We start from the raw sequence: 25,955 nt of genomic DNA, 5'->3' as shown, positions 1-25,955 counted from the left end.
GTGAAATCATGGACCAGTATATCTACATGGTAATGGAATGTGGAAATACTGACTTAAATAGTTCGCTTAAAAAGAAAAAATCCATCAATCCATGGGAACGCAAGAGTTACTGGAAAAATATGTTGGAAGCAGTACACACAATCCATCAACATGGTATTAAAATCTCTTCCTGTGGGTAAAGTTAAAATATTTGTTAAGGGCTATAGGCTTGGCTTAAGCAGTAAAGCACCTGCCTAGCAAGCATGAAGCCCTGAGTTCAAAGCCTAGCACTACCAAAAAAAGTTGTTGTTAATGTCATCTTAGAAAAATACACTTATTATTTTATTGGTATCTTTAGCTAGGTGAACTAAATAATTGGAAGTATTCTTAAAGATGAGGAAACGAAGCCATTTCTTAATACTGTTAACCCAAAGGGTATAGTACATGAACTCAAATTCCTGCATTTGTAATGGAAAAAAGCATCTTTCTTAGTATTAATGTAGTCTGTGGTCCTTATCTTCAAATATTTTGGATTTTAGTATATCTGAGACTTTTGGGTTCAATTATCCTAAAAATATGAGATGTTTATTTCCCTCTTTCTCCTAATGATTTTGCATTATGTGCCCTTTGTGAAAGTTGGTTTATTTTTTTACTGTTAGCCTCAGGCTTTTATTTTAACATGTTCTTTTTTTCATTTTAGAGCTTTCTCTGCCTTTCCCCTATCTTTAGATCAAAACTCTTTAATCTAGATGATTGTAATTTATCTCCCCCTGAATAAGTTTTCTTTACAAGTTAAAAGATAATTTATTAGTGATTACCATTAGTGCTGTAGGAAGTGTCTTTACATCTGGCAGTATAATTTACAATGCTCTGTACTGGAGAGAGATCCACAGTGGTTAAAGATAGATCGAAGCCAGACTGCCTGCCCTCAACTCATGACATTGTCACTTAGGCCTTGTGACCTTGAATGGTTTACTTAAACTCTCATTGCCTTAGTTTCCTCACCTGAAAGTGGGGATGATAATAATGGTATTTCCTTAGCATTGTTTTTGAGGATTAAATGACTCATTAAAAGCAGCAAACTTAGATTGTACCTTGCATGTAACACATGCTAAGAAAGTACAGACCTTATGAGAAAGGGATACTTAATTGGGTTGACTAACTCAAAGAACCAACTACAGATTGTAAATTTTACATTGTCTCATAATGGATTTTTTATTTTGAAGGCATTGTTCATAGTGATCTGAAGCCTGCTAACTTTTTAATAGTTGATGGAATGCTAAAACTAATTGATTTTGGAATTGCAAACCAAATGCAGCCAGATACGACAAGCATTGTTAAGGACTCTCAGGTAGGACATCTAGCGAATAGTTGGTTGTTTGCTACCTGGTATTATTTATATCACCTCATTCTCCAAAGAATTTAGAGTCTTTTTATAAGAATAGGTACTAAAACCATAAAAAATTTCAAAACCATGGTCAATATGATTTAGAAAAGTAAGACAAGATTGTTTAGAAATATATCTAGCAATTTTGAGTAATTTTCCTACAACTGAGGTAAAGAAGCAGTAATACCTGTCTTGGTAATCATTTTGTTCATGTTCTAAAATTGACCTGACAGTTGACTTTGGGTTTCCTGGTAGCAATCAGAGAGAGAATTGGAGTAACATGTTTTCCATTGTCGTCCATGAGGTGAGGTCATTTCAATTTAAGAGGGCTTTCATATTGGAAATGCCATAATTACTATTGTTTCCAACAGCACTTTTGTAATAGGATATGCAATAGCAAATGTAATTAAGTTGTTCAATAAAAGCTAAAATAATGATAGCAAAGCATAACTAAAAGAATCTTGCTTGGAGATGACATGATGTGTCCATGTATGCTCATTTCTGTTGTAGATCTCCCTGAATTCTGGGAGCAGAACTGGGCTTTGATAAAAGGAATAGATGGGCAGCATGCCCGTAAAACAATTCTGACAGTCATTACTTAATGTCAAAACTGGCTGAACATTGAGTTGTAAATCGGCTTGAAGATACCTTCTATAGCAAGCCCTAAGCTATGGGTAATTTGTGTTGAAGGCAGAGCCATTTATGTTAGAATCAAAGGTACAGTGCAATGTTGGCACCATCCAATTGTAGAGACTGTTGCATGACTTAGAAGTCCACTCTATCTCAGTTTGCACATGGGCCCTAGAGTCCCAGGATACCAAGCTAGATGTTTTTGTTGTTTGTTTACATATGAGTTTGTTGGTTTATTAAAGGGGAGTAACATGTTGAGTCTATTCAAGCATAGAAGAGAAAGTGATACTCCAATTCCTTAAAGCTTATTACCATTTATAGAATTTTAGCCTGGACAGTTTTTAAGGCAGATATGTTTTAAGGCACAGTACTCTGAAAGGAGTCAGTCTTCTGCTTCTGAACCCAATTCCTTTTGCTGAAGTTGGGAAGTTATTTGAATTTTTCAAGTTTATCGCTTAAATTTATAAGTATCCTAAGTCTCTAAGGATCTGGCATTTGTACTTTTAAAAAACCTGAAGCAGAATGAAATATTTTCATTGATTGACGTTTTCTGTGATTTGGCAAATAGGTTGGCACAGTTAATTACATGCCACCAGAAGCAATCAAAGATATGTCATCCCGAAGAGAGAATGGGAAATCCAAGTCAAAGGTACTGTATTGGGAATTTTACAAAAGTGACTTGGAGTAAAAACATCATTCTTTTGAGTGAATGTCTAGAATGGAACTTCTGTAATATGATGTGGTCTGGAAAGTATCAAAGAAAACCTGCTTTAAAAAAATTCATCATTATTTTTTATAGTGTTGTTTAATAAGGGACCCTAAACAGAGGATATCCATTCCTGAGCTCCTGGTACATCCATATGTCCAAATTCAAATTCATGCAGGTACTGCTTCTTTAAAAATTGCTCATTACTAGGTTCCTATGAACAGCCTATTAACTGTAACAAAACTAGAATCTAAATTGGCTACTCTTTTTGCTGCCTGCCCTCTTGCCAAACAGTAATGTAAATAAAAATGTCTGTCTTCATTGATGTCATTCAGTTTTAATTATCCTGCATAGGGGACAGTGATTGGTAGTAAATTATAAGAATGCCATTTATTGTGTTGTTAAGCAGAGTATATATTTTTGTTGCTTTATTTTTTGTTTTGAGACAGGATCTCACTTTTATGTATCCCAGGCTGGCCTCAACTCAAACTAATTATTTGCCTCTCTAAGTTGCTGGAGTATGTGCTTTTAATTGAATTTATATGTTTATTAGTATCACTGTGTTGATATTGTATATTTTATAGGTAACCAGATAGCTAAGGGAACCACTGATGAAATGAAATATGTCCTGGGTCAACTTGTTGGTCTGAATTCTCCTAACTCTATTTTGAAAGCTGCTAAAGTAAGTATGTGTGTTCTCTGTGTTAATTAACTATTTTAATATAGCTTAATGAGTTACACCCTTAGAGAAACAGGTAACCCAAAGGAAAGTTGGGCCAGCGGTCTTGAAGTCTTTATTTCTGCACTTAGGTATTTAACACATCCTATTTGACAAGTACCTATCTTTTTTATTTATTTATTTTTTTGGCAGGAGATGGGGGACACACAGTCTGGGGTTTGAGCTTGAGGGCCTCACTCTTACTAGTTAGGCAATGAGCCATGCCCCCAGCCCTTTTTTGCTTTCTTTATCTTTCTAAGAAGTTCTTGTTTTTATGCCTGTGTGTGCCTGGACTGCTCTCCTCCTATTTATACTTCCCGAGTAACTGGAATGGCAGCATTGTGCCACCACACACAGCTTTTTATTGGTTGAGATGTGGTCTCGCCAGCCCACGCATGCTTCAAACCACAGACTTCCTGATCTCCACCTCCCAAGAAGCTAGGATTATAAGCGTGAGCCGCCATGCCTGGCTTGATTCCTGTTCTGTGCATATAGCACAGGCCAGAGTGGGTTTTCAAAACAGGTACATTCAAAGGATTACTGTCAGGCCTCAATTGAATAAATTTAGTATAGCACGTTATCTTTTAAATCATTCTCAACACGATTCTTAACACGGCTTTTGAATTCATTCCTTCTAGCCAATTTCTTATTAAACTTTAGAGATACAATAGTATTTGTAGCGCTTCTGTAAAGCTGTGCATAGCCATCAGCACAGGCCTCAGGCTTTCAGACTCCCATTACCTATTTGTGTCTGCACTATTCTTTTTGTCTTTCACTGTCTCAAATACCTAGTCATTTCTAGAATATTGTGAAAGTTCATCGATCAACTGGTTTAGCTGCCAAGAGATTACTAATGATATATTTCAGTTACAAGACTATTATAAAATTATGGAAGCGTGAATTAACATTCTTATGTCTCTGGCTCAGTCTACGTTACTAAGAGCCTGGACACACTTCTGAATGAAATATTACATTTGCATTCAAATAAGGTAAAATTTTTCTTAAACTTTCTCAAGTGCTTCTGGCTGAATCAGTGGCTTTAGGAATTAAGATTGGGCACATTGTGCTTTTTAATTGCTTTGTATTTTATATGTCCACGTTTAAAATTCATACCAATATATTGCTCAAAACTTTTATAAATAAAATTGAGATGATTAGTCACCTTTATCACTGAAAGGCAAAAATGTCATTTTCATAAAGTAGATGTTAGCTAAGCCTTCAATCTTTTTTTAATACATTGACTTCAATATATAGTTGGCCTTTTGTATCCATGAGTTCCACATCCATAGATTTAATAAAGTGCAATTCAAAAATATGCATGAGTAAAGAACATATATAAACTTGCTTCTTATTACTCCATAAAAAATACAGCATAACAATGATTTATATCATGTTCACATCGTATTAGTTGTTATCAGTGATCTAGAGATAATTTAAAGTATACAGGAGGATATACATATGCACATGCAAATAGTGTGCACTTTACAGAAGAGACTAGAACATTTACATTTTGGAATCTGTGGGGTGAGGATTTTGCAACCATTCCCCCAGAGATACCAAGAACGACTGTACCTAATTATACTTGTTTATATCATTATTTACTACTGGTTTGTGTGTGTGCGGGTGTGCGTGTACGTGTGCACGTGTGCATGTGTGTGTATTCTGTGATGTGTGTATGTGTGATGTGTGTGCATGTGTGTGACGGGTGTATATATGTGTATGTGTGTCTATGTATGTGTGTAATGTGTGTATGTGTATTGTGTGTGATGTGTGTATGTGTTTGTGATGTGTATGTTTGTATGTATTTGTGTGTGTATGGGTGTGTCTGTGTGTGGTGTATGTATGTGTGGTGTGTGTTTGTGTATGTGTGTGTATTGTATGTGCATGTGTGGTGTGTGTATTGTGTGTATGTGTGTGTAGGTGGTGCATGTGTATTGTGTGTGTGGCATGTGTACATGTGTGTATGTGTGTGGCTGGTGTGTGTATGTGTGGTGTGTGTGTAGTGTGTGTATGTGTGTGGTGTGTGTATAGGTTTTTTGTGTAGTGTGTGGTGTGTGTATTGTGTGTATGTATGTGTGTGTGGTGTGTGGTGGGTGTATTGTGTGTGTGTGTGTATGTCTGTGTATGTGTGTTTATGTCTGGTGTGTTTGTGATTTGTGTGGATGTATGTGTGTGTGATTTTTGTGTGTACTGTGTGTAGGTGGTGCGTGTGTATTCTGTGTGGTGTGGATGTGTGTGGTGTATTTGTGTATGTGTTGGGGTGTGTGTATTGTATGTGTGTATATCTGTGTGGTGTGTATGTGTATAGGTGTGTGTATTGTATGTGTTGTGTGTTGTGTGTATGTCTGTGGTTTGTATATATGTTTATGTGTGTGTATGTATGCGTCATGTATGTGTGTGGTGAGTGTATTGTGTGTTTGTGGTGTGTATGTATGTGTGTGATGTGTGTGTAGGTGGTGTGTGTATTGTATGTGTGGGTTGTGTGTGGTGTGTATGTGGTGTGTGTGTATGTGTAGTGTGTGTATGTATCTGTTTGTGGTGTGTATGTGTGTATGTATGTATTTGTGTTGTATGTATGGGTGTGTGTGTGGCGTGTGTGTCTCTTTATGTTTATGTGTATGTGTTTGTGTGTGTGTGTGGTGTGTATGTATGCATATGTGTATGTATATGTGTGTGTGTGGTGTATCTCGTGTGTGCTTTTGTGCAGTGTGTGTGTGTATGTGTGTGTGGGTGTATTAAGTGTGTATACTTCTGGGGTGTGTGTATGTGTGTACGTAGTGTGTGTTTGTATTGTGTGTATGTGTGTACGTAGTGGTAGTGTGTGTGGATTGTGTGTATGTGTGTGTTGTGTGTGTATTGTGTGTGGGGTGTATGTGTGTAGGTAGTGTGTGTGTGTTGTGTGTATTGTGTGGAGTGTGTTTATTGTGTGTGGATGTTTATTGTGTGTATATGTGTGGGTGTGTGTGGATTGTGTGTATGTGTGTGGTGTTTGTATGTGTGGGGTGTGTGGGGTGTGCATGTATTGTATGTATGCGTGATGGTGTGTGTATTTTGTGTATGTATGTGTGTGGTGTGTTTGTATTGTGTGTATGTGTGAGGTGTATGTGTGGGGGTGTGTAGTGTGTGTATTTTGTGTATGTATGTGTGGTGTCTGTGTATTGTATGTGTGGTGTGTGGATGTGTGTAGTGTGTGTGGTGTGTGTGGTATATGTGTGTGTGTTTGGTGTATGTGTGTGGTGGGTGTATTGTGTATGTGTGTGTATGTCCGTGTGGTGTGTGTGTATTGTGTGTGTAGTGTGTCTGTGTAAGTGTGTGTGTGTGTTTATACTTGTGCATGTGTGTGTATATTCATGTGTGTGTGAGGGTGAGTGTGTGTTTATGAGTGTGTGTATGGGTGTGTGTTGGCATCTGTGTATGTGTGTGTTTGTGTTTGTATGTGTGTATGCTTGTGAGTGTGTATTTGTGTGAGTCTATTTTCGAGTGAGAGTGAGTATGAATGTTGGTGAGAGTGAGAGTGGGTACATGTGTGATTGTATGTGCATATGTTTGTGAGTGTATATTTGTGTGTGTGAGTGTGTAAGAGGGTGTGTGTGTGTGTTTGAGTGAGTGAGAGTGTGTGTAGGTGTGTGTGTTTGTGTATATGTGTGTGTGATTGCATGTGGTGTTGAGTGTGTGAGTGTGAGTGACTGTGTGTGAGTGTTTTGTTTGTGTGAGTTGGGTTGTGAGTATGTGTTTAAATGTGTGTGTGAGTTGTGAGTGTGGGTATGTGTGTGATGTGTGTTAGTGGGTTGGCATCTGTGTTTGAGTATGGAATCAAATGCGTGTGAGTGTTTGTGTGTGACTGCGAGAAAGAGTAAATGTGTAAATGTGTGTAGGTGTATGAGTGAGCGTATATGTATGTGTAGGTGAGTGGGTGAGACTGTAAATGTGTGAGTGTGCGAGCGCGTGTGTTTTGTGTAGGTGTGCGTGTGTGATTGTATGTGAGTGCATGTGCAGATGAGTGTGAGTGTGTGTGAGTCTGTGTGTGCATGTGAGTGTGTTGGCTTGCGTGTTGGTGTGTGTGTGTGTGATGTGGGTGAGTGGGTTGGCTTGTGTGTTAGAGTATGGATTCAAATGTGTGTGAGTGTGTGCTTCTCTGTGTGTGTGTGAATATATGTGTTTGAGTTTGAGTGTGAATGTGTGCATGTGTGTGTGAGTGTGTGTGTGTCTTAGGGTCCTGATCAACCAATTCTCTTCTCTGTTCCACTCATGGTTGTGTTTTAACTTACTGACCCATTTCTCTTCGTTTAGAGTTGCATTCATTTTTCTGGTTTGAATGTCCGGTAATTTTTTACATTAGATGCCAGATATTTTACTTCTAAAAATTCATTATTACTAGTGGTACTGGGGATTGAATTCAGGGTCTCAAACTTACTAGGCTAGTGCTCTACAACTCGAGCCACGCCCCCAGCCCCACGTATTTTAAATTTGACCCTGTTGAATCTTCTTGTACTTCTATAAATATTCCTGAGCTGTGTTCCGGCCTGTAGGTAAGTTGTGTAGAAACAGTCTGATTCTTTAAAGGTTTGCTTTCAGGTTTGTTAGTTTGGACCAGTGAAGGCTTTGGTCTTGCTTTAATTTTGCCTCACTACACTCAGTCCTCTGTATCTATGGGTACATATCCATGGATTCAATCCTCTGTGGATCTAAAATTTTTTAAAAATTACATTTATAGTACACAGATTTTTTGTCATTATTCCCTAAATAATACAGTATAACTATATCCCGTTTGCATTTAATTAGGTAATCTATGGATGATTAAAAATAACAGGAGAACGTACAGAGATCACATGTAATTCTACGGCATTTTATGTAAAGCAGTTGCGCCACCAAGATCTGGGATCCTTGCTGATATCCAAAGCGGAGAGGACAGGGTCTCATGTTGGCTGGGGATGACAGGGTTCTAACGGAAGCCTGCAAGTTCACAGGTGACAGCTGTAGTTTCCTACACATATCCCCAAACCAACCGGTCTTACCATACAGCATGTCACAGATCATCTCCTCTCCTCTCGCAGATGAAGAGAAACCGCTGCTCTGCACTACAAAGCCACTTAGCAGCGCCGCCCTCCCTCCCCACCCGGACACCTGTCCCCTTCACTGGGACCCCCGGAGGGAGAGGGGCTGATAGAGCGAACTACGGCAGAGCAATCCCGGCGGAACCTGAGAATTTTGACACAGGGTAAGTAAGGTCTTGGCTTGACGAGGCAAGGAAGACTCAAGGGTGGTGCTTCCAGACAACAATGGGAGCCCAATGACAAAAGCACCGAGATTCCTGCGCGGGCTGCAGGGCTGAGCCGCGAAACGTCTTTTCTCGCCACGCCCTCCCTAAGGCCCGCAGTGAGGGCGCTGGGGACCCAGCCGCGGGGTGGCGTGGGGGTGAAGGACCCACCACGCACTTGATGTGGTGAGCGGCTGTTCCCGCCCCGATGTTCATCTCCGCCGGGAGTGGCCACCCTCCTGGCAGAAATTGGGCCTGCTTAAACTGGAGGAGCAGGAAAGACAGCCGACTCGCGTCTGGGAAGCAGCTGCCGCGCTCCACCCAGCACCCTACCAGGGGCTACAGATGTGGGGTCAGGCTCCCGAACGCAGGAGGCGGGGAGGCGCCGACGCAAGGAACCAATCACCACAGACGCTCCCACGTGATTAACCTTGACCAATAGGAGGCCGCGGCGATAGCGGCGGAGCAACTCAAACGCGCTTACGAAGAGAGATGGGGGTTCCGTCTTTTCTTCTCTTCCGCTCGGCTTCCTGGAGGCGAGTATTGGCTCGCGGGCGCATCGAGGAGCGGCGGCGGCCGGTATGTGGGCTCTTTAGCAGCGAAGACCGGAGAGGGGTGGGGGCGAAGCGGGGCAGCACAGAGCTGCGTAGCCGACAGGGCGCGTGTACATGACCTGGCGGGGGAGGGAAGGTTCGCGGCTTCTGCGATCTAGAGGGTGGGGTGATGCCGCAGTAAGAAGCGCGTGTGGACCTCGCTGGAAAGAAGGCGCGGCGGGCACTGGCGCAGAAGATTTGTCTCCTAGGACAGACCCTCCTCTGCTGGCTTAAAATTGGGACAGGCGGTGGTGTCCTGACATTGGACTTTCAAACCTGATTTAAGGGGTGGGTGATAACTTGCTGCCTACTTTATCGCCCCTTTTTATTGTCAAGTTCCAGAACAGGTGACAGTGCAGGCAGTGATCCCGAGTGAATCTGTTGATGTTTGAGAATCACAAAGATGAGATGGACAGGAAGAAAGATTGTAGACACTTCGTTTACCTAACACCACCCACCATTATGCAGATGAGCACGTGCTCAGTACTGTAGTTGAGTTCTGTAGTAGAATGACTGAGGCAGTAGTTCGTTGATTCTGCCAAATCCACACAAGGACAAAGCTGCTGAATCTCAAGCATCAGTATACGTTCTGCTTTGAAAGTATTCATTGTGAAGCTTTACGCACATAAAGCAGATGACTAGAGCAGCAGTTAATTTCATTCCCAAAGGGATTCTTCCTGTCTATATGTTACTACCAGAATCCAGGCAAACACTGTATATATTTTAAATGATAAAATTTGCAGATGGCCCACAGGACATAATTCTGGAAAAAAGTGAAAGGAAGTTTAAAATGAGGGAGAAATTTTTGTGTTGTGCAGTGACTTCAGGATTGCAACTTTACAGAGGCCATTGGGAAGAAAAGGTAATTTTACCTATTGAAACCTTCCCGGACAGATTACAAAGCCATATAGATCCATTATGTTAGTCCACGTAGCTCCACTAAGACTTTTTTAAGAAAGAGTTGCATTTAGATATGTTCCCCAAACTAATGCTTCATCTTCTGGGTTCCAGAAAACTAGTTGCAACTTAGAAATGGAGGCTGAGGAGTTAAGTGGCAGAGAATTGACAATCGATTCCATAATGAGCAAAGTGAGAGATTTTAAAAATGAAGATCTTACTGATGAGCTAAGCTTGAATAAAGTCTCTGCTGATACTACAGGTAAGCTTTTTCTTTTTTCCTTTTATAATTCATTGCGATGCTGGGTATTGAACTCACGACCTCACACATGCTAAGCAAATGTTGTACTACTGCGCTATATCTCTAGCCTCTTGTTTTTAAAGAAGCAAAAACAAAAAAAGCAATTAACTTAAAGTGTCCTGTAAGGTATAAGGAAGTAGATGTTAACCTCTGTGTTAATATAATGTACATTCTCAGTCGTTGATGCTTATCTACCAGAATGCAGTTTATATTTGAACCTGTTTGTCTGGAACTAGTCCACAATTGTCTGCTTGTTTTAAAAAGATGAAACATCATCTGGACTTGGTGGCTCCCATCTGTCATCTCAGCACTTAGGATGCTGAGGCAGGAGGATCTCTAGTTCTCTTATTCAGCTGGGGCTGTACAGCAAGGTGAAGGCCAGCATGAGCACATAGTGAAACCCTGTCTCAAAACACAAAGAAAGAGAGAGAGGTAGGAAGGGAAAGGGCTGGGGAAGTGGGGTGGAGAAAGAGAGAGGGAAGAGGGCAGGGAAAGAAAGAAATGATCCTTCTTATTAGTGTGCTTACAGGTACTTTTCTTAGTACTTTCATTATTGTTAGCTATTTCCGCTGATATGCCTGCCATCAGTAGATACGCCTTCTTTTCCATTCCTTTTTTACTCTGAATGAGCACACGTTATCAATGTTAATATTACATATAAATTTAGCATCAAACACTGGATTTTTGATTTGAAGAATTGGTCTTTTTCTCCCCTGGCCCTTTTTTTTCTATCCTTTCTTACTCTCTGTTCCAGTTACAGTGGCTTTCCTGATGTCTCTTCTGTATCCTAGAGCAGCGCATGTCCCAATGCCTTTGCTGTTGACCTATACCTTTATTTGTTTTGTTTTTAGCAGTACTAGGGTTTGAACTCTACATCTTGAGCCACTCCACAAGCCCTTTTCTGTGATGGGTTTTTTTTCAAGATAGGGTCTCACAAAGTGTTTGCCCTGGCTGGCTTCAAACCGCAATCTTCCTGATCTCTGACTCCTGACTAGCCAAGATTACAGGTGGGAGCTACTGGTGCCTGGCTTGAAGGGTTATTCTTGATGTTTCTACGGGTTGGGATTCCACAGAGAGAAAACTGACAGCTGCAAAAAGTCCTATAAATTCTGAAGGTCTAGATCAGGCTAGCTATGTGTTGGTGAGACCAGGAAATTATCAGGGCCTTTCAGAGAAATGTAGGTAACTTGGAGGAAGAAGAAAATAACTATCAGCTTCTAATCTTTTGTAAAGCTGGTTTTCTGTGGTGGTTTTGTAAGTAAATTTGAGGTATACTGAAAGAATGTTGACTGGGTAAGGCTGTAAAGAAAGTTAGGACCAGAGCAAGAAGTTTTTGAGTTTTTCATGAAATAAATGATAGATGGAGGATTTTCTAGTATGAATTGTTACTGTCTTAAAAATTATTACTGATATTATAACTGTTTAACTATAACTTGAAGGAAAAAATGCAGTTTGGAATTGTTTTATGTTTATCTCTGTTGTGATATATTTTGTTGTCCTTATTCAGCTAACTCAGGAACTGCTAACCAAATTATGATGATGGCGAACAACCCAGAGGACTGGTTGAATTTCTTGCTTAAGTTAGAGAAAAATAGTGTCCCCCTGAATGATGCTCTTTTAAATAAATTAATTGGTCGTTATAGTCAAGCAATCGAAACACTTCCTCCAGATAAATATGGCCAAAATGAGAGTTTTGCTCGAATTCAAGTGAGATTTGCTGAATTAAAAGCGTAAGTATTAGCATTTTAACTTCGCTTGACTATGTTATATAATATGTAACTATATCGTAAAGAGGGAAAACAAAAGCATATCAAATTAATATTTTTTGGCCAAATACTTTTGCCTTTAGTGTAAATTAGTTTACATGAAAAGGGACTAGTGTAAACTGTTTTCTATGTACATGTTTCAAAAAGACCTACAAATTTTAGACTCTGCCTAAAAAGATTTTTTAAAAATAACTTGTTTTATTTTATACACAGGAGAAATCAAATTCCATGTCTTTTGGAAAATAAAGTGAAGCACTACCAAATTTAGGTAGCTATGTCTTTTTTTGAAAAAAAACCAAAAAGTGTGGACTGACTCTGAGTTTTTATTACAGTATGCAAGAGCCCGATGATGCACGTGACTACTTTCAAATGGCCAGAGCAAACTGCAAAAAGTGTGCTTTTGTGCATATATCTTTTGCACAATTTGAACTGTCTCAAGGTAATCGAAAGGTGTCAAATGCACATTTGAAGTAAAAGAGCATCCTAAACTAACACGTCCTAATATCAAATCATATTCGAAGTGGAAATTTAAGGCAAAAGCTGATCAGATGAGAAAATGGAGGTGCTACTTAAACATAAAAACAATATTCATTATAGTAGCTCTTTTAATTAATGAACATCAGCATGAACATAGTGTTTGTGCTATAAGAGTCAGGATACATCTAAAGAAGAGTTGCTTCACTGAGTATCGTAAAATGAAAGACACATAACTTTTAGAATTTAAACTGTTGTTTCATAGCAGTGAAATGTACATCTTTGGAATACATAAGGTGAGTTAGCTATAAAAAAGAAATTTTAAGCCACTGCAATATGGCAGTAGCCTTAAGGTCAAAATTATGATTATTTTGAACAGACTTGATAGGCTCTCAGGAAATAGGCAACATCCCTGAAATCTTCTGCTCAGTCTGGTGTGTGTGTGTGTGTTTTGTAGAGGTGGAGGGTATTCCATAGTTTTTATTAGATTTTCAAAGGGAGTCTTAAAATACCAAACTCTCAAATTACTAGTTCTTATCTAAGTTGTTCATTTGCTGTCTAAAAATTCTTTATTATGTGAACTTTTACTGCTGTTCTCAATAAATGTGTGGATTTAACCACTATCAAATATGTTCATGTTCTTTAAAATTTGTAAACCTTGTAAACTGACAGAAACTAGAAATAGAAGTCATCTCTTAATCGTCTTTTTTACCCTGAGTGCCAGTGTGTGGCATTATAGCTCATGGGTCCTGTAATTGTTGATAACACTCCATATTTGCATGATGTGTACATTTAAAATTTATAAATCAAGTACAAAGGATAAATTTTGCATTTCAAAGAAAATTTGTTTGGCAGTCTGTCGTCAGAAAGGTAATTATCGTTCAGTCATTTTGTATTTAGGGAATGGAATAGCTAAGTCTGACAGCTAAAGTTGATCACTTTTTTTTTTTTTTTTAAACACAAATCCTTTTAGCCAAAGATGTCAACCTTGCCTTGATGACTAAATGTTTCTGTGAATGATATTTCTTACAGTGTGTTCTAAGAGACTGTTGCTCTTAGGACTACTTTAATATCTAGAATTGCCTGTTTCTAACTGCTGTAATTAGATTTTGCTTTTTCTTTTGTATTGCTCTGTTAAACTTCTGTTGCTTCTGAAAGTGAACAATTTATAAATGAATACAAAATGGTAAATTGCATATTACACAATGAAACTCTTTGAATACGTAGTGTTATCAGAAGAGAGTTGATTATATGCATGAGAAATGAGACATTGCTTATTTGCCTATGAAATCTTATGCATAAGTCTTGGGACAATTATCTTTGCTTAAGTGTTCTAAATTTTTTCTTAGGCTCTGATGAAATAAATACGTATTTGGAGATTGGGCTGAAGAGTGCTTTATAAAATGACAATTATCCTTTTTTGCTTCTTCATAAAGCTGTAGAAAGTGGAGCAGTACCGTTAGAAATGCTGGAAATTGCCATATGTAATTTAAACCTACAAAAGAAGCAGCTGCTTTCAGAGGAGGAAAAGAAGGGTTTATCAGGTAACTATTAACGTGTGCTAATATTTTTCCACGGTAGATAGTACTGCAGAAAGGATTCAGAATAACTTTTTGTAGGACTAATATTTACATGGAATACTCAAAATCTGTTTAGTTGCAAATGGAAATGAGATAAGACTATTAGAAGTAAAAAGATCTTACCTACCTTGTTGATACTTATCTTTTGTGCCTAATCAAAATTTCATTGGTAACATTAAAAACAACTCAATCAAAGCAAGAGAATGGCTTTGAGCTTATAGAAACAGAGTTTGCTGTTTATCCCAGGGAGACAATTATATAAAGAGAATTGAAGAGGTAATTAGAATTGCCTGATAACATCTTCATGTCTTCTTACAGGAGGGCAATTATTTATTATAAATTGATTTTTAAAATTTTCTTACGTGTAAGATTACTTTTTCTTTTTGATGGAAGTGGGGTTTGAACTCAGGGCTTTGCACTTGCAAAGCATGCGCTCTTATGGCTTGAGCCACACCTCCAGCCCTGTAAGATTACTTTTTGTGTACTTTTTATGTCCTTAACAAATTTAACCACAGTTTTGAAATTTTTACAGCATCTACAATGTTTACTGCTCAAGACTCATTCTCCAGTTCAGTTGGACATTTACAAAAGTAAGGACATGGGTTGTGATTCCAGAGGACAGGCTACCAAAGCCAGGTTTTTGTATGGGTAAGAAAACTCATCATTTATGTAAGTATGTCTACATAAGAGTTTTTTTGTAAGTGTAACCATGTTTAGCAGTAAATGGAAATACACATGAATATTATTCTTTGAAAAACTGGGTACTTTCTTTTTGTTTAGAGAGAACATACCACCACAAGATGCCGAAATAAGTCATCGAAATCCCCTGAAACAAACTAACAAAACTAAACGGGTGAGTCACTTTCAGTCTGCTTTGATGAAGGTGGTGGTAGTGAAGTCTTTGCATTTCCCAGTTGATTACTCAGTCTTTCAAATCATTTCAGTCGTGCCCATTTGGAAGAGTCCCAGTTAACCTGCTAAATAGCCCAGATTGTCATGTGAAGACAGATGGTTCTGCTGTGCCAACTTTTACAAAAAGGTATGGTTGAGTTTTAATTTTTAAATTTGTGTATATTTAAAGATTGATGGCAGAATGGTTTTAAACTCTTTCACTGAGTAACAGTAATTATGATTAAAGTTTTTGGTATTTTTGTTCTTTTTGTTCCAGACTGGCCTGGAACTCACTATCTTCCTGCCTCCAATTCCCAAAGGTTGGGATTATAGGTGTGCACTACCATACCGGGCTGAAGTTACTGAGTTCCTAAATGCTCTCAGGAACAAAAAAATGAATAGAGAAAGTGACTTTTCAGGTTTTTCACTCATTAAAAATATTTATTAAAAAATTAGGAACATGTTAGAGTGAAGCTTAAAAGGCTGTCAACATCCTTGGAGTTAAAACTCCTGATGTTTGGGTATTTCTTCCTATGGGTCACCTCTTGGATAAGATTCTCTTCCTAGTGCATTTGAGAGTCTCCACAGCAGGGTGGAAGGTAAGGGGGAAGAATAGCTATCAGTGGGAAAAAAGGATGAATTCAATCATTTACTTTAGAGTTACGGACTTTAAGAAATGGGAGAGGGATTGAGGTGTACCTCTGATAGAGTGTGTACTTAACATGTGCAAGGTCCTGGGTTCAATCCCCAGCACCAAAAACAGCAACAGATGAGTTAATTAGCTGCTGGGGAAGATGGTGCATGCCTCCACAACCCCAGGTAATAGGGAGGCGGAGCCCTTTGAATCTAGCTAGTTAGGGCCAGCCTGGGCAACATAGCAAGACTCCATGTCTTTAAAAAGAGAAAAAGCAAGGCTAGGTAGTGAAACATTGTTCCTCACATACAATATATTTCCCCTCAATTTGGGTGCTTATTCCCTTATAAGAAATAAGAATATGCCAGGCTTGATGTCTCATGCCTGTAATCCCAGTACTTGGGAGTCTGAGGTAGGATGATCGTGAGTTTGAGGCCAGCCTGGGCTACATAGTGAGACCCTATATTAAAAAGCCAAAAAAGAAAAAAAGAAATGGGGTATAGTTCAGCTAAAGAAGAGAGTTTTTCTTACTTGTTCTTATTTCTAATTATGCGTATATCAATCATTTCACAAATACACCTGAGAAGCACAGCTTATTTTTAACTTGTATCTTCAATAATTAGTCCTGTTATATTTAAAACTTGAATAAATACTAATATTAAAGGGGCATTTTGTTTATGTGTATGTGTGTGTTGGTGTATGAGTGTGTACAATTGTGTGTTTTGTTTTATGTCTGTGTAAGTGTGTGTGTGTGTGTCTCCTTGTGAATGTGGGTGTGTGTGAGTGTGTGTATGTACATATGTGTGAGTGTGTGAGGATGAGGGAGTCCTTGTGTTTCGGGGTGTGTATGGGTGTGTGTGTGTGTTGGCATCTATGTGTGTTGTTTGTATATGTGTATGTTTGTGAGTGTGTTTGTGTGTATGTGTGTGAGTCTATTTTTGAGTATGAGTGAGTATGAATGAGTGTGTGAGTGAGTGTGAGAGTGGGTGCATATGTGATTTTGTTTGTGAGTGTAAGTGTTGGAGTGTATGTGTATGGTAGTAAGTGTTGTGAATGTGTGTATGTGTGAGTGTATATGTGTGAGGGTGTGCATGTGTAGGTGAATATATGTGTGAGAACGTGAACTTGTTTTTGTGTGAGGGTGTATGAGTCTCTGAGTGTGTGAAGGTGTGTGTATCTGTGTGTGTGAGTCAATGTGTGTATGTGTGTTTGCATGTAGGTGTGTATGTGTGAGTGTTTATGTGTGGGTTAGTGTGAGAGTGAGTGACTTAGTCTCTGTCAGTGTATTTGTATGTTAGTATGTTGGTAGTGTGTGACTGTCACTCAAGCCACTTGGGAGGTCTTCGGGAGAGGGCAGGGTGGAGAGAGGTGTTTCCTCAGCACCCTTCAGGGGTGGGGACTGTGTCTCTTATACCTGGGTCTTTGAGTTTTGACAGCTGTGTGAGAGGCATGAGTTCCCAGAAGCTCCATGGGGCCCAGCGTGGGGCAGGCCCTGCTTCCCAGAGGGTCCTGATTATCCTGCTGGAGGCCAGCAGCTTCAAGAAAGGAGGTTGAAGTAGGACTCCTTTGTCCTCTTAACTGGCTTTGGCTCCCCCACTAAACTGTCTGTGGGAACCTAGCTCAGTGTTTCTGTCTTGTTCTTTTTCCTATCTGAAGTCTTATGTTTTCTTACTTCAAGAAAATAGTTTCACCAAAGTCTTCAGCTATCCTACTCTATAGAAGAAAACATCCCTTTGATGCCCCAAGATGAAAAAAATATATTAAAATTATTTTCTAACCAAGTCTTGAGACAGGCCCTCCCCCACCAGCCTCAGAAACTTAGCATCAGAGTAGACATGGAGATAGCAGAAGATAAGCATGTTTTCTGATAGAACCTAAGAGTATCTGTGTTAGCTCTACTCTGGAGCTATTTCAGACTTTAGAAGAGGTGGCCCATGAATGCAGAACCAGAGAAACTGGCAGACACTGACGCCTCCCACTCAGAACCCCAGGCTTCAGACAAACTAAAAGTCAGGCGGATGGAGTTCATATCACTACATCTAGATCTTTCTCCACAACATGTCATGCATGCTTTCTAAACGTACTTCCAGGGGTGCTGATGGACTTACCACAAGAGGTAAAAGGGGTACCTATTTCACAAACAGGGACTTTTTTGTTTTGAGGTAGAGTCTTACTGTGTTGTCCAGACTCAACTAGTCCTCCTGCCTTAGCTGGAGTAGGTATATACCACCACATCTGGCCCAAATAGGTGATATTAAAAGAGTAACTCTGCTGGGCTCCAGTGGTTTACACCTGTAACCCTAGCTACTCAGTAGGCAAAGATCCTGAGGATTGTGGTTCAATGCCAGCCCTGGGCAAATAGTTCACAAGACACTATTTTGGAAAAAAAACTCTCACAGAAAAGGGCTGATGGAGTGGCTCAAGCAGGAAGAACACCTACCTAGCAAGTGTGAGGTCCTGAGTTCAAACCCCAGTACTGCCAAAAAAAAGAGTAACTGTCCAGATCCCCAGCCTCTGTGTTCTCTTTCCTCAAAAAAGCTTTACTGTGAAGAAGTTGTCATGCCGGATCTCCTTCCCATTTTATCAACTCACATAGAACTTGTATTACTTCCAGGGTGCCAAACTAAGAGGGAATTTATAAAACTGAGCCTCATCTGATCAAGGGTCCATGGACTATCCATTCGCCTCAGTAGGAAACATTTCCAATACAGTATCAAAATGTAAGTGATTGTCCTAATCATATATTTAGTACTACTAATAATTATAGAAATTCGATGTAAAATAAAAAATTAACTTGTAGGGCTTTATGATCACAGGAATTTTTTTTTGGTAGTACTGGGGTTTGATCTCAGGGTCTACACTTTGAATCACTCCACCAACCCTTTTTTGTAATGGAGTTTTTCAAGATAGGGTCTCGCAAATTATTTGTCTGGGCTGGCATCAAACCATGATCCTTCTGATCTCTGCCTGCTGAGTAGCTAGGATTACAACTTGAGCCACCAGCACCCATTCACAGGAAATTCCCGCCCCCCCCCCCGGGTGCTGGGGTTTGAACTCAGTGCTTTGTGCTTGCTAAGCAGGCACTCTACCACTTAAGTTATACCTCCAGCCCAGGAAAATTTTTTTTCATTATTGTACTGGAAGTACATTGCAACATTTACAAAAGTACTGACAAGTTATCATAGTTGAATTCACCCCCTCCTTCATCTTTCCTCCCAGGAAGTTTTTTAAAATGAATTTTATTTATTATTTTGGTAGAACTGGGGTTTTAACTCAGGACTTTGCACTTGAAAAGCAGATGCCCTGTCACTTGAGCTACACCTCCATTCTTTAATTTTGAATTACATCCTTTTTTACAAAGTGTGATACATGATCAATGAAAAAACCTTGGGTTGGGAGGCACAGCTCAAGTGGTAGAGCGCCTGCTTAGCAAGTGCAAGGGCCTGAGTTAAACCCCATCATAAACACAAACAGTGCCCCATTTGATATGATGCCTGACATATTCATCTAGTTTGCACAACCACCAGTTTGCACAGCTGTCTTCAACCAAACTAGCCCCTTAGAGCCCCTCCTCCATCCAGACAGGAGTTGGAGCTTGGGCAATCTGCTGGGTTCCTAGCACTGAAAAGGACATCCCAGCTAATAGGCTTTCCAGGGCCTGAGGTGGACACAATGTTGTAGACACTCACATTGCTGCTCAGAACCCAGGGAGAACAACCAGACCACTTTGGTGAAAAGACACAGATTTGTTTTAATGACTTCCAAGGTTTGGTTAGTTTTATCTTCATGGCCTGTGATTTTTCTATGGAGTAAAATCATGCTAGAATTTAGGTAGCGGTAGAGGGACTTTGACCAAACTGAGGCAGGCGACTCAAGCAGGCTGTGGACAAGAATAGTCTTGAACAGCAGGCCTAACCCTGAGCTAGGAATTAGAACGTGGCTGGAGCTGAGGACACAGAGCTAACAGGAAAGGGCCCAGGCTGCTGTCAGAACACACTTCCACACACCCAAGGCCAGGACCCTGCTGACGTGGCAGCACGCCATCCTGGCCCCTGACTGCCCCCCACCTCTCTCCGTGGCTTGCCAGCTGCCATCAGGCCTCTGCCCTGTATCTGCCACACCTGTCACTGTCTGTTCTTGTCCGCAGAGTGTTGGGGGGATCAGCCCCTCCTCTGCTGCCCAGCAGAGCAGGCAGTTAGTGGGGAGGGGAGGGAACATGGAGCGGGGGCGGTGGTGGGGGCTAGGGCCCAAATCCAGGCACTGCTGGGTTGCCTGGTCAAGGTGCTGCTCTGGGTGGCCTCTGCCTTGCTGTATTTTGGAAGTGAACAGGCTGCCCGCCTCCTGGGCAGCCCCTGCTTACGGCACCTCTACCATGCCTGGTTGGCAGCTGTGGTCATCTTCGGACCCCTTCTGCAGTTCCATGTCAACTCTCGGACTATCTTCGCTAGCCACGGCAACTTCTTCAACATGTGAGTTCACTCAAAGCCCTGGGAGCAGGCTCCCTGCACTCTGAGAGCCCAGCTCCCTTCTTCGGGCTTCTGTTCTCCTGCCAGTCGGAACACTAAAAATAGGCTAGGTGGTTGAGAAGGTCAGGGGAGGGGGAGGGGAACAGAGCCTGGGGGTACAGGGCAAGTCAGGAATAGGGCTGAAGAGGAAATGTGGGCCCTAGAAGGCCAAGTTTAGGCATGAGATGGACTAGTTTAAATGACTGGGGCTGTCAAGGGTGTGGGAAGGAGAAGCGCTGCTGATGTGCAGAACTGGACAGAGTAATCCAGGGTGGAGGATGGGGTGGGGGTCTTAGCAGCCTTTCCTCTTCTCTTCCCGCAGAAAGTTTGTGAATTCCGCATGGGGCTGGACCTGCACCTTCCTGGGGGGCTTTGTGTTGCTGGTGGTGTTCCTGGCTACACGGCGCGTGGCAGTGACCGCCAGACACCTGAGCCGACTGGTGGTGGGGGCAGCTTGTGGCGAGGGGCCGGCCGGGCCTTCCTCCTCATCGAGGACCTGACTGGTTCTTGCTTTGAGCCTCTACCCCAGGGCCTGCTGCTCCATGAGCTGCCTGACCGCCGCAGCTGTCTGGCTGCTGGCCACCAGTGGCGGGGCTACACAGTCTCCTCCCACACCTTCCTGCTCACCTTCTGCTGCCTGCTCATGGCCGAAGAAGCAGCAGTGTTCGCCAAGTACCTGGCCCATGGGCTGCCGGCTGGCACACCCCTGCGCCTTGTCTTCCTGCTCAATGTGCTGCTGCTGGGCCTCTGGAACTTCTTGCTGCTCTGTACTGTCGTCTGTTTCCACCAGTACACTCACAAGGTGGTGGGTGCTGCAGTGGGCACCTTTGCTTGGTACCTCACCTATGGCAGCTGGTATCATCAGCCCTGGTCACCAGGGAGCCCAGGTCATGGGCTCTTCCCCCACCCCCACTCCAGCCGCAAGCATAACTGAAAGAAATAAAGGCACATCAGGCCTGGCTCTGGCTCCTGTCATCATTTATTTGGGGCCTGGAAAGAGTGGGTAGGGTAAGAATAAGGTCTAGTGCTGGGCCACAGTGGTTCACCTCTGTAATCCTACCTACTCAGGAGGCAGAGACCAGGAGGACTGTGGTTTGAAGCCAGCCTAGGCAAATAGTTCTCCAGACCTTATTGAAAAAAAAACCATCACAAAAATAGAAGTGGTAGAGTGGCTCAAGGTGAAGGCCTTGAGCTCAAACATCAGTACTGCAAAAAAAAGAAAGAAAAATGATGTTGCTGGCATTCCTTAGCTATCCTTGATGTCATCAACTTTGTCCTTTTTTGTACATGATCTCTGTCTCCCCTGCTGTTCCCCTCCTTTCAGTCTCCTGGTCTGCAGACCTCTAGCAATCTGGGACTGTTATATCAAAGAATGGTACTACTAAGGCAGGTAACAGTGCTCTTTGTTATATATATATATATATATATATATATATATATATATATATAATAGAATATAGAATCTATATATATAGAATAGAATATATATATTCATAGAATTCTATGAAAATGAGGTGGGTCATGCCTGTAATTCTAGCTACTCAGGAGGAGAGGTCAGGAGGTTCAAAGCCACAAGCCAAAGTTTTATATATATATATATATATATATATATATATATATTTTTTTTTTTTTTAGGTACTAGGGATTATACCCAGGGCCTGGTATGTGCTAGACAAGTGATCTGCACTGAGCTATGCCCCCAGCCCTTGCTTTTTAAAAAAAATTTATCAGTATATAATATTTGTACAGGGGGATACATTGTAATATTTACATCTGTGCTTGCAATATATCTTAGTTAGATTTGCCGCCTCCATGTTTCTCCCTCTGTCCTCCTCCCCCGTTCTTAGAGAACAATTTCAACAGGTTTCATTCTTCTATTTGTGTGTGGGGGTGGGGATGGTGGTACTGGGGGTTGAATTCAGGTCCTACAAACTACATCTTGAGCCACTCAACCAGCCCTTTTTTGTGAAGGGTTTTTTCAAAATTGGGTCTCGTGAACTATTTCCCCAGGCTGGCTTTGAACCACAATCCTGATCTCTGCCTCCTGAGTAGCTAGAATTATAGGCATGACCCACCGGTGCCTGCTCATTCTTCTATTTTCATAGTTCTTTTGTTTTTATTTTGTTTTCGAGACAGGATCTCACTGCTACCTTTACCTGGGCTGGCCTTAAACTTGAGATCCTTACGCCTCCTCTTCCTGAGTAGGTGAGATTACAGACAAGCACTACCACACTCAGCTTATTTTTCTTGCTCTACTGAATCTCTCCTCTGCCTTCCTCAGAGGCCTGCCTACCTGGGCACCCCACACAGGAACCCTTTTCTACCTCAGTCTTCCTCATAGCAGGTGTGTGTACTCCTTAACAGATACTTACTGAGCTAAGCGTAGTTCCATGTAATGTGAATAAGACAGACATGGTTTCTGCTGTTAGGAGGCAACTGAGAAACACAAGTAGTAATAGCAAACATGTGCACTGTGCTTTCTCTCTTCCAGGCACTGTTCTACATGTCTATAAATTCCTCCTATAAATTAACATTCAGTCCTTACCACACATGAGGTAAGGACTATTCTATTCTGCATCTATTCTTTGATAGATGCAGAAATCAAGTCTGGGTGTTCTGTAGTTAGGAACTTCTTTACTTGCTACCAGGATTACCGATACGCTTTTTGACTTTTAGAAACTCTACTCTCTTCCTCCACAGATGGATGAAAACGTCTTCAAGTACACATAGATGTACACACTTCTGGGTATGCAAAGAAAAATAAAGATGCCTTTGACGAGAAATGCCTCTTCTGGATAGACCCTTCATAATGAGAAAGAAGCTTCCTGTGCAGTAGGGTCATTTCCTGAGAAAGTCCAACCCACATCCTTGTAGATTTTATAACGAACATTTGCTTAAAGTCTCTTCTACGGTCTTGTCTCTTCCGTCCTCTTCTTGACCATTTGCTGTTGCATAGTTATTCGGTGTGCATTTTCTAAGATGAAATACTGGAAAATAAATAAATCAGCTACTTCTCAATTCAAAGTGCTTCTTTGGGTATGTTACATAATTTTACATGGTGCGTGGAGAATTTAACTCATTGTGAATTATTGCTTCATCTAATACTGTGGTTCTTACATGCTTCACACACTTTACACTTTTTATTTTGTATGTTTCTGTATTTCCTTCTCATCTGGCTTTTCCTACTTGGATTATGTTATTTTTCTTTTGTTTTCTCCAGAGGTTTGGATGATATGTGTGTCCCATTTATAATTCTGCCATTTTAAATAGAAAACATAAAGAGTATTTCCAGAATTATCAGAGGCATGATCTGATATTTCAGTGCCTTTTCTATTTAGTCCACCCTTACTCCACATAATTTTTACTACCTGCGCACTTATCCTGTTAATGATTTTCTTTCACGCGTAAAGAGTGACTTAATTCCAAGTTATTGAATCTTTTGCTCTGTACAATACATTGTTGTCATTTTTAAATTGCACATACTTTTTCAATGACTGAGATCAGTGGTGAAAGGCAAATATATGCTACATTTAATAATGCCTTTCCATTTTCTTGCAGCATCTCAATCCCTTTGCAAAGCAGAGCATTTTACAGAGAAGTAACTAACCATATTGAACGCTTCCTCATCAAATGTCTGTTTGAGCAGTACTGCAACTCGCAATTTACATTTTGGAGACCTCAAGACTTCGATTTTCTTTTCTTTTTCAGTAAAAAGGTTTTTTTCAAATAGCTTATTTCAGGAAAATAAACTAGGTGCTATATTTTAAGTCTGGGCATCTTATTAAATTTTTTAATGAACTATTTAACTTTATATGAATGACATTTTAAAACATTTTCAGTATTTTGCTTTGAGGTAACATTTACATAAAATAATTTGAAACCCTTTTAAGTGGATGAGTTTTAACAAAAGTCAAAGCATCACCAACATCACAACTACAATGTTATCTCAAAGGTTTGCAGTCAGTCCTATCCCTTCTTTTGACCCCAATCAACCTACTTTAGTTTATTTCTGTCACTATAGATTAGTTTTACCTGTTCAGGAAAAACATAGCAAGATGTAAGCTCTTATGCCTGGCATCTTTTATTCTGTCTGCTTTTGAGATTGGCTATTTGTTTTATGAATTAGGAGTTTGTTCCTATGGTTTGTTGGGTAGTAGTCTATTGGATAGATGAACCCAAAAAATTTTTTTAAGCCAGTCACTTGTTGATAAGCACTTAGGTGGCTTCCAGGTTGGGACAATAATAAGTAAAGTAAGTGAACATTCATGTACAAGGCTCTGTGTGGACATATCTTTTCATCTGGGAGTAGATGAAGAGTAGAGTTACTCAGTTATATGGTAACTGAATGTTTAACTTCACAAGAAACTTGCAAATTGTTTTCCAAAATGGTTCTACCATACTGCATTGATACCAGCAGCTCATAGGCTTTCTGCCTGTCCTACCTGTGCAGGAGTAGTAGCTTTGGTTTTGGTTTTCAATTGTTTATTAGCCATTCTACTAATTATGTAAAAGAATCTCATTAAGATTCAACTTGTATAGATTGTTTGTGTTAAATAACTTTCATATTTATTATTCATACCAGTATTTTATTTTGTGAAATATCTATTTAAATCATTTACTCATTGTTATTGGGCTCTTTGGTTTTTATGTTAGGGGGTTCTTTATATATTATAAATGTAAGTATTTTGTCAAATATATAGATTACATATTATTTTCAGTTAGTCTTTGGTTTTCTTTTTTGCTTTTTTAATGGATTATTTTACAGAACATAATCTTTAATTCTGATGAAATCCAAGATATCAAATTTCTCATCTATAGCTAGTGGTTTTTGTTGTAAAAAATTTTATTAAAAATTATTATAAAGTATAATTATATTATATAATTACATTTTTAAAAATACTTATTATTGTCTCAACCTGGAAAGCCACCTAAGTGCTTATCAACAGGAGATTTGTTTAAAATTTTATTTTTTGGTTCATCTATCCAATAAAATACTACTAAGCAAACCCTAGGAACAAACTCCTAATTCATAGAACAAATAGCCAGTCTCAAAGCAGGCATAATAAAAGATGCCCAGTGTACCCCCCAAACTAGGAAAACTCTTTTAAGTACATAAATTCACTCCCTTGGGCCTCACGTTTGATTTTTTTTAGATATCTTTTTTGTTTTGTTTTGCTGAGTCAGGGTTTTGTTATGCGATGCAGGTTCATCTTAAAAAAACTTCTATGTAGCTCACGCTTGCCTCACACTTGCAGTTCTCCTGCCTCAGCCTTCAAGTGTGAGGAATACAGCTGTGAACCACCATTCCCAGCAAGCCTTTTGCAATTCTTTCAAACTATCAAAGATAATATTTATCAAATATTTATCTAATTCACCACACATTTATAAACAAATTCTTACATAAACTCAAAACAATTGAAATGAATTGTTGTCTTCATTTTGGATAAAAAATGTGAATGATAGCTTAAATAAGCTAAAGTCCAGATTTCAAAACAAGTAGTCTTTTTCCAAGGCCATCTTATGTGACCCCATATTTCATTTTATCCAATAAGATATCCAGTGCATTGCTTTTTTAAAATTGATCTTTTGTCTTCATCCAAGTTTGTCTATCTTTATATCTGCACCTGACTTATAGTT

At 40.0% G+C, this 25,955-nt stretch overlaps 3 protein-coding genes across 4 annotated transcripts in view; 2 read left to right on the top strand and 1 right to left on the bottom strand.

Annotated features, from left to right (window-relative positions):
* Positions 1 to 14,187, top strand: part of LOC109679643 (uncharacterized) — a 113,551-nt gene extending 99,364 nt beyond the window's left edge. Inside the window, exons 12-21 of the mRNA XM_074066895.1 lie at positions 2 to 153; positions 1,206 to 1,330; positions 2,565 to 2,645; positions 2,796 to 2,880; positions 3,287 to 3,384; positions 8,475 to 8,638; positions 9,120 to 9,256; positions 10,282 to 10,429; positions 10,733 to 12,673; positions 14,145 to 14,187. Of these exons, the coding sequence (XP_073922996.1) occupies positions 2 to 153; positions 1,206 to 1,330; positions 2,565 to 2,645; positions 2,796 to 2,880; positions 3,287 to 3,384; positions 8,475 to 8,638; positions 9,120 to 9,135 (721 nt within the window). The 3' untranslated portion in view covers positions 9,136 to 9,256; positions 10,282 to 10,429; positions 10,733 to 12,673; positions 14,145 to 14,187. The remainder of the gene's footprint in view (position 1; positions 154 to 1,205; positions 1,331 to 2,564; positions 2,646 to 2,795; positions 2,881 to 3,286; positions 3,385 to 8,474; positions 8,639 to 9,119; positions 9,257 to 10,281; positions 10,430 to 10,732; positions 12,674 to 14,144) is intronic.
* Positions 1 to 25,955, bottom strand: part of LOC141410465 (inhibitor of Bruton tyrosine kinase-like) — a 973,048-nt gene that overhangs the window by 586,503 nt on the left and 360,590 nt on the right. The window lies entirely within an intron of this gene.
* Positions 15,043 to 25,955, top strand: part of LOC141421230 (inhibitor of Bruton tyrosine kinase-like) — a 1,912,155-nt gene continuing 1,901,242 nt past the window's right edge. The window contains exons 1-2 of the mRNA XM_074066910.1: positions 15,043 to 15,141; positions 15,233 to 15,327. The gene's annotated coding sequence lies outside the window, so the exon portion shown is untranslated. The remainder of the gene's footprint in view (positions 15,142 to 15,232; positions 15,328 to 25,955) is intronic.

Source organism: Castor canadensis, chromosome 3 (assembly GCF_047511655.1).
Source record: "Castor canadensis chromosome 3, mCasCan1.hap1v2, whole genome shotgun sequence".
NCBI lineage: Eukaryota > Metazoa > Chordata > Mammalia > Rodentia > Castoridae > Castor > Castor canadensis.
This window is presented reverse-complemented; position numbering and strand designations above follow the sequence as displayed.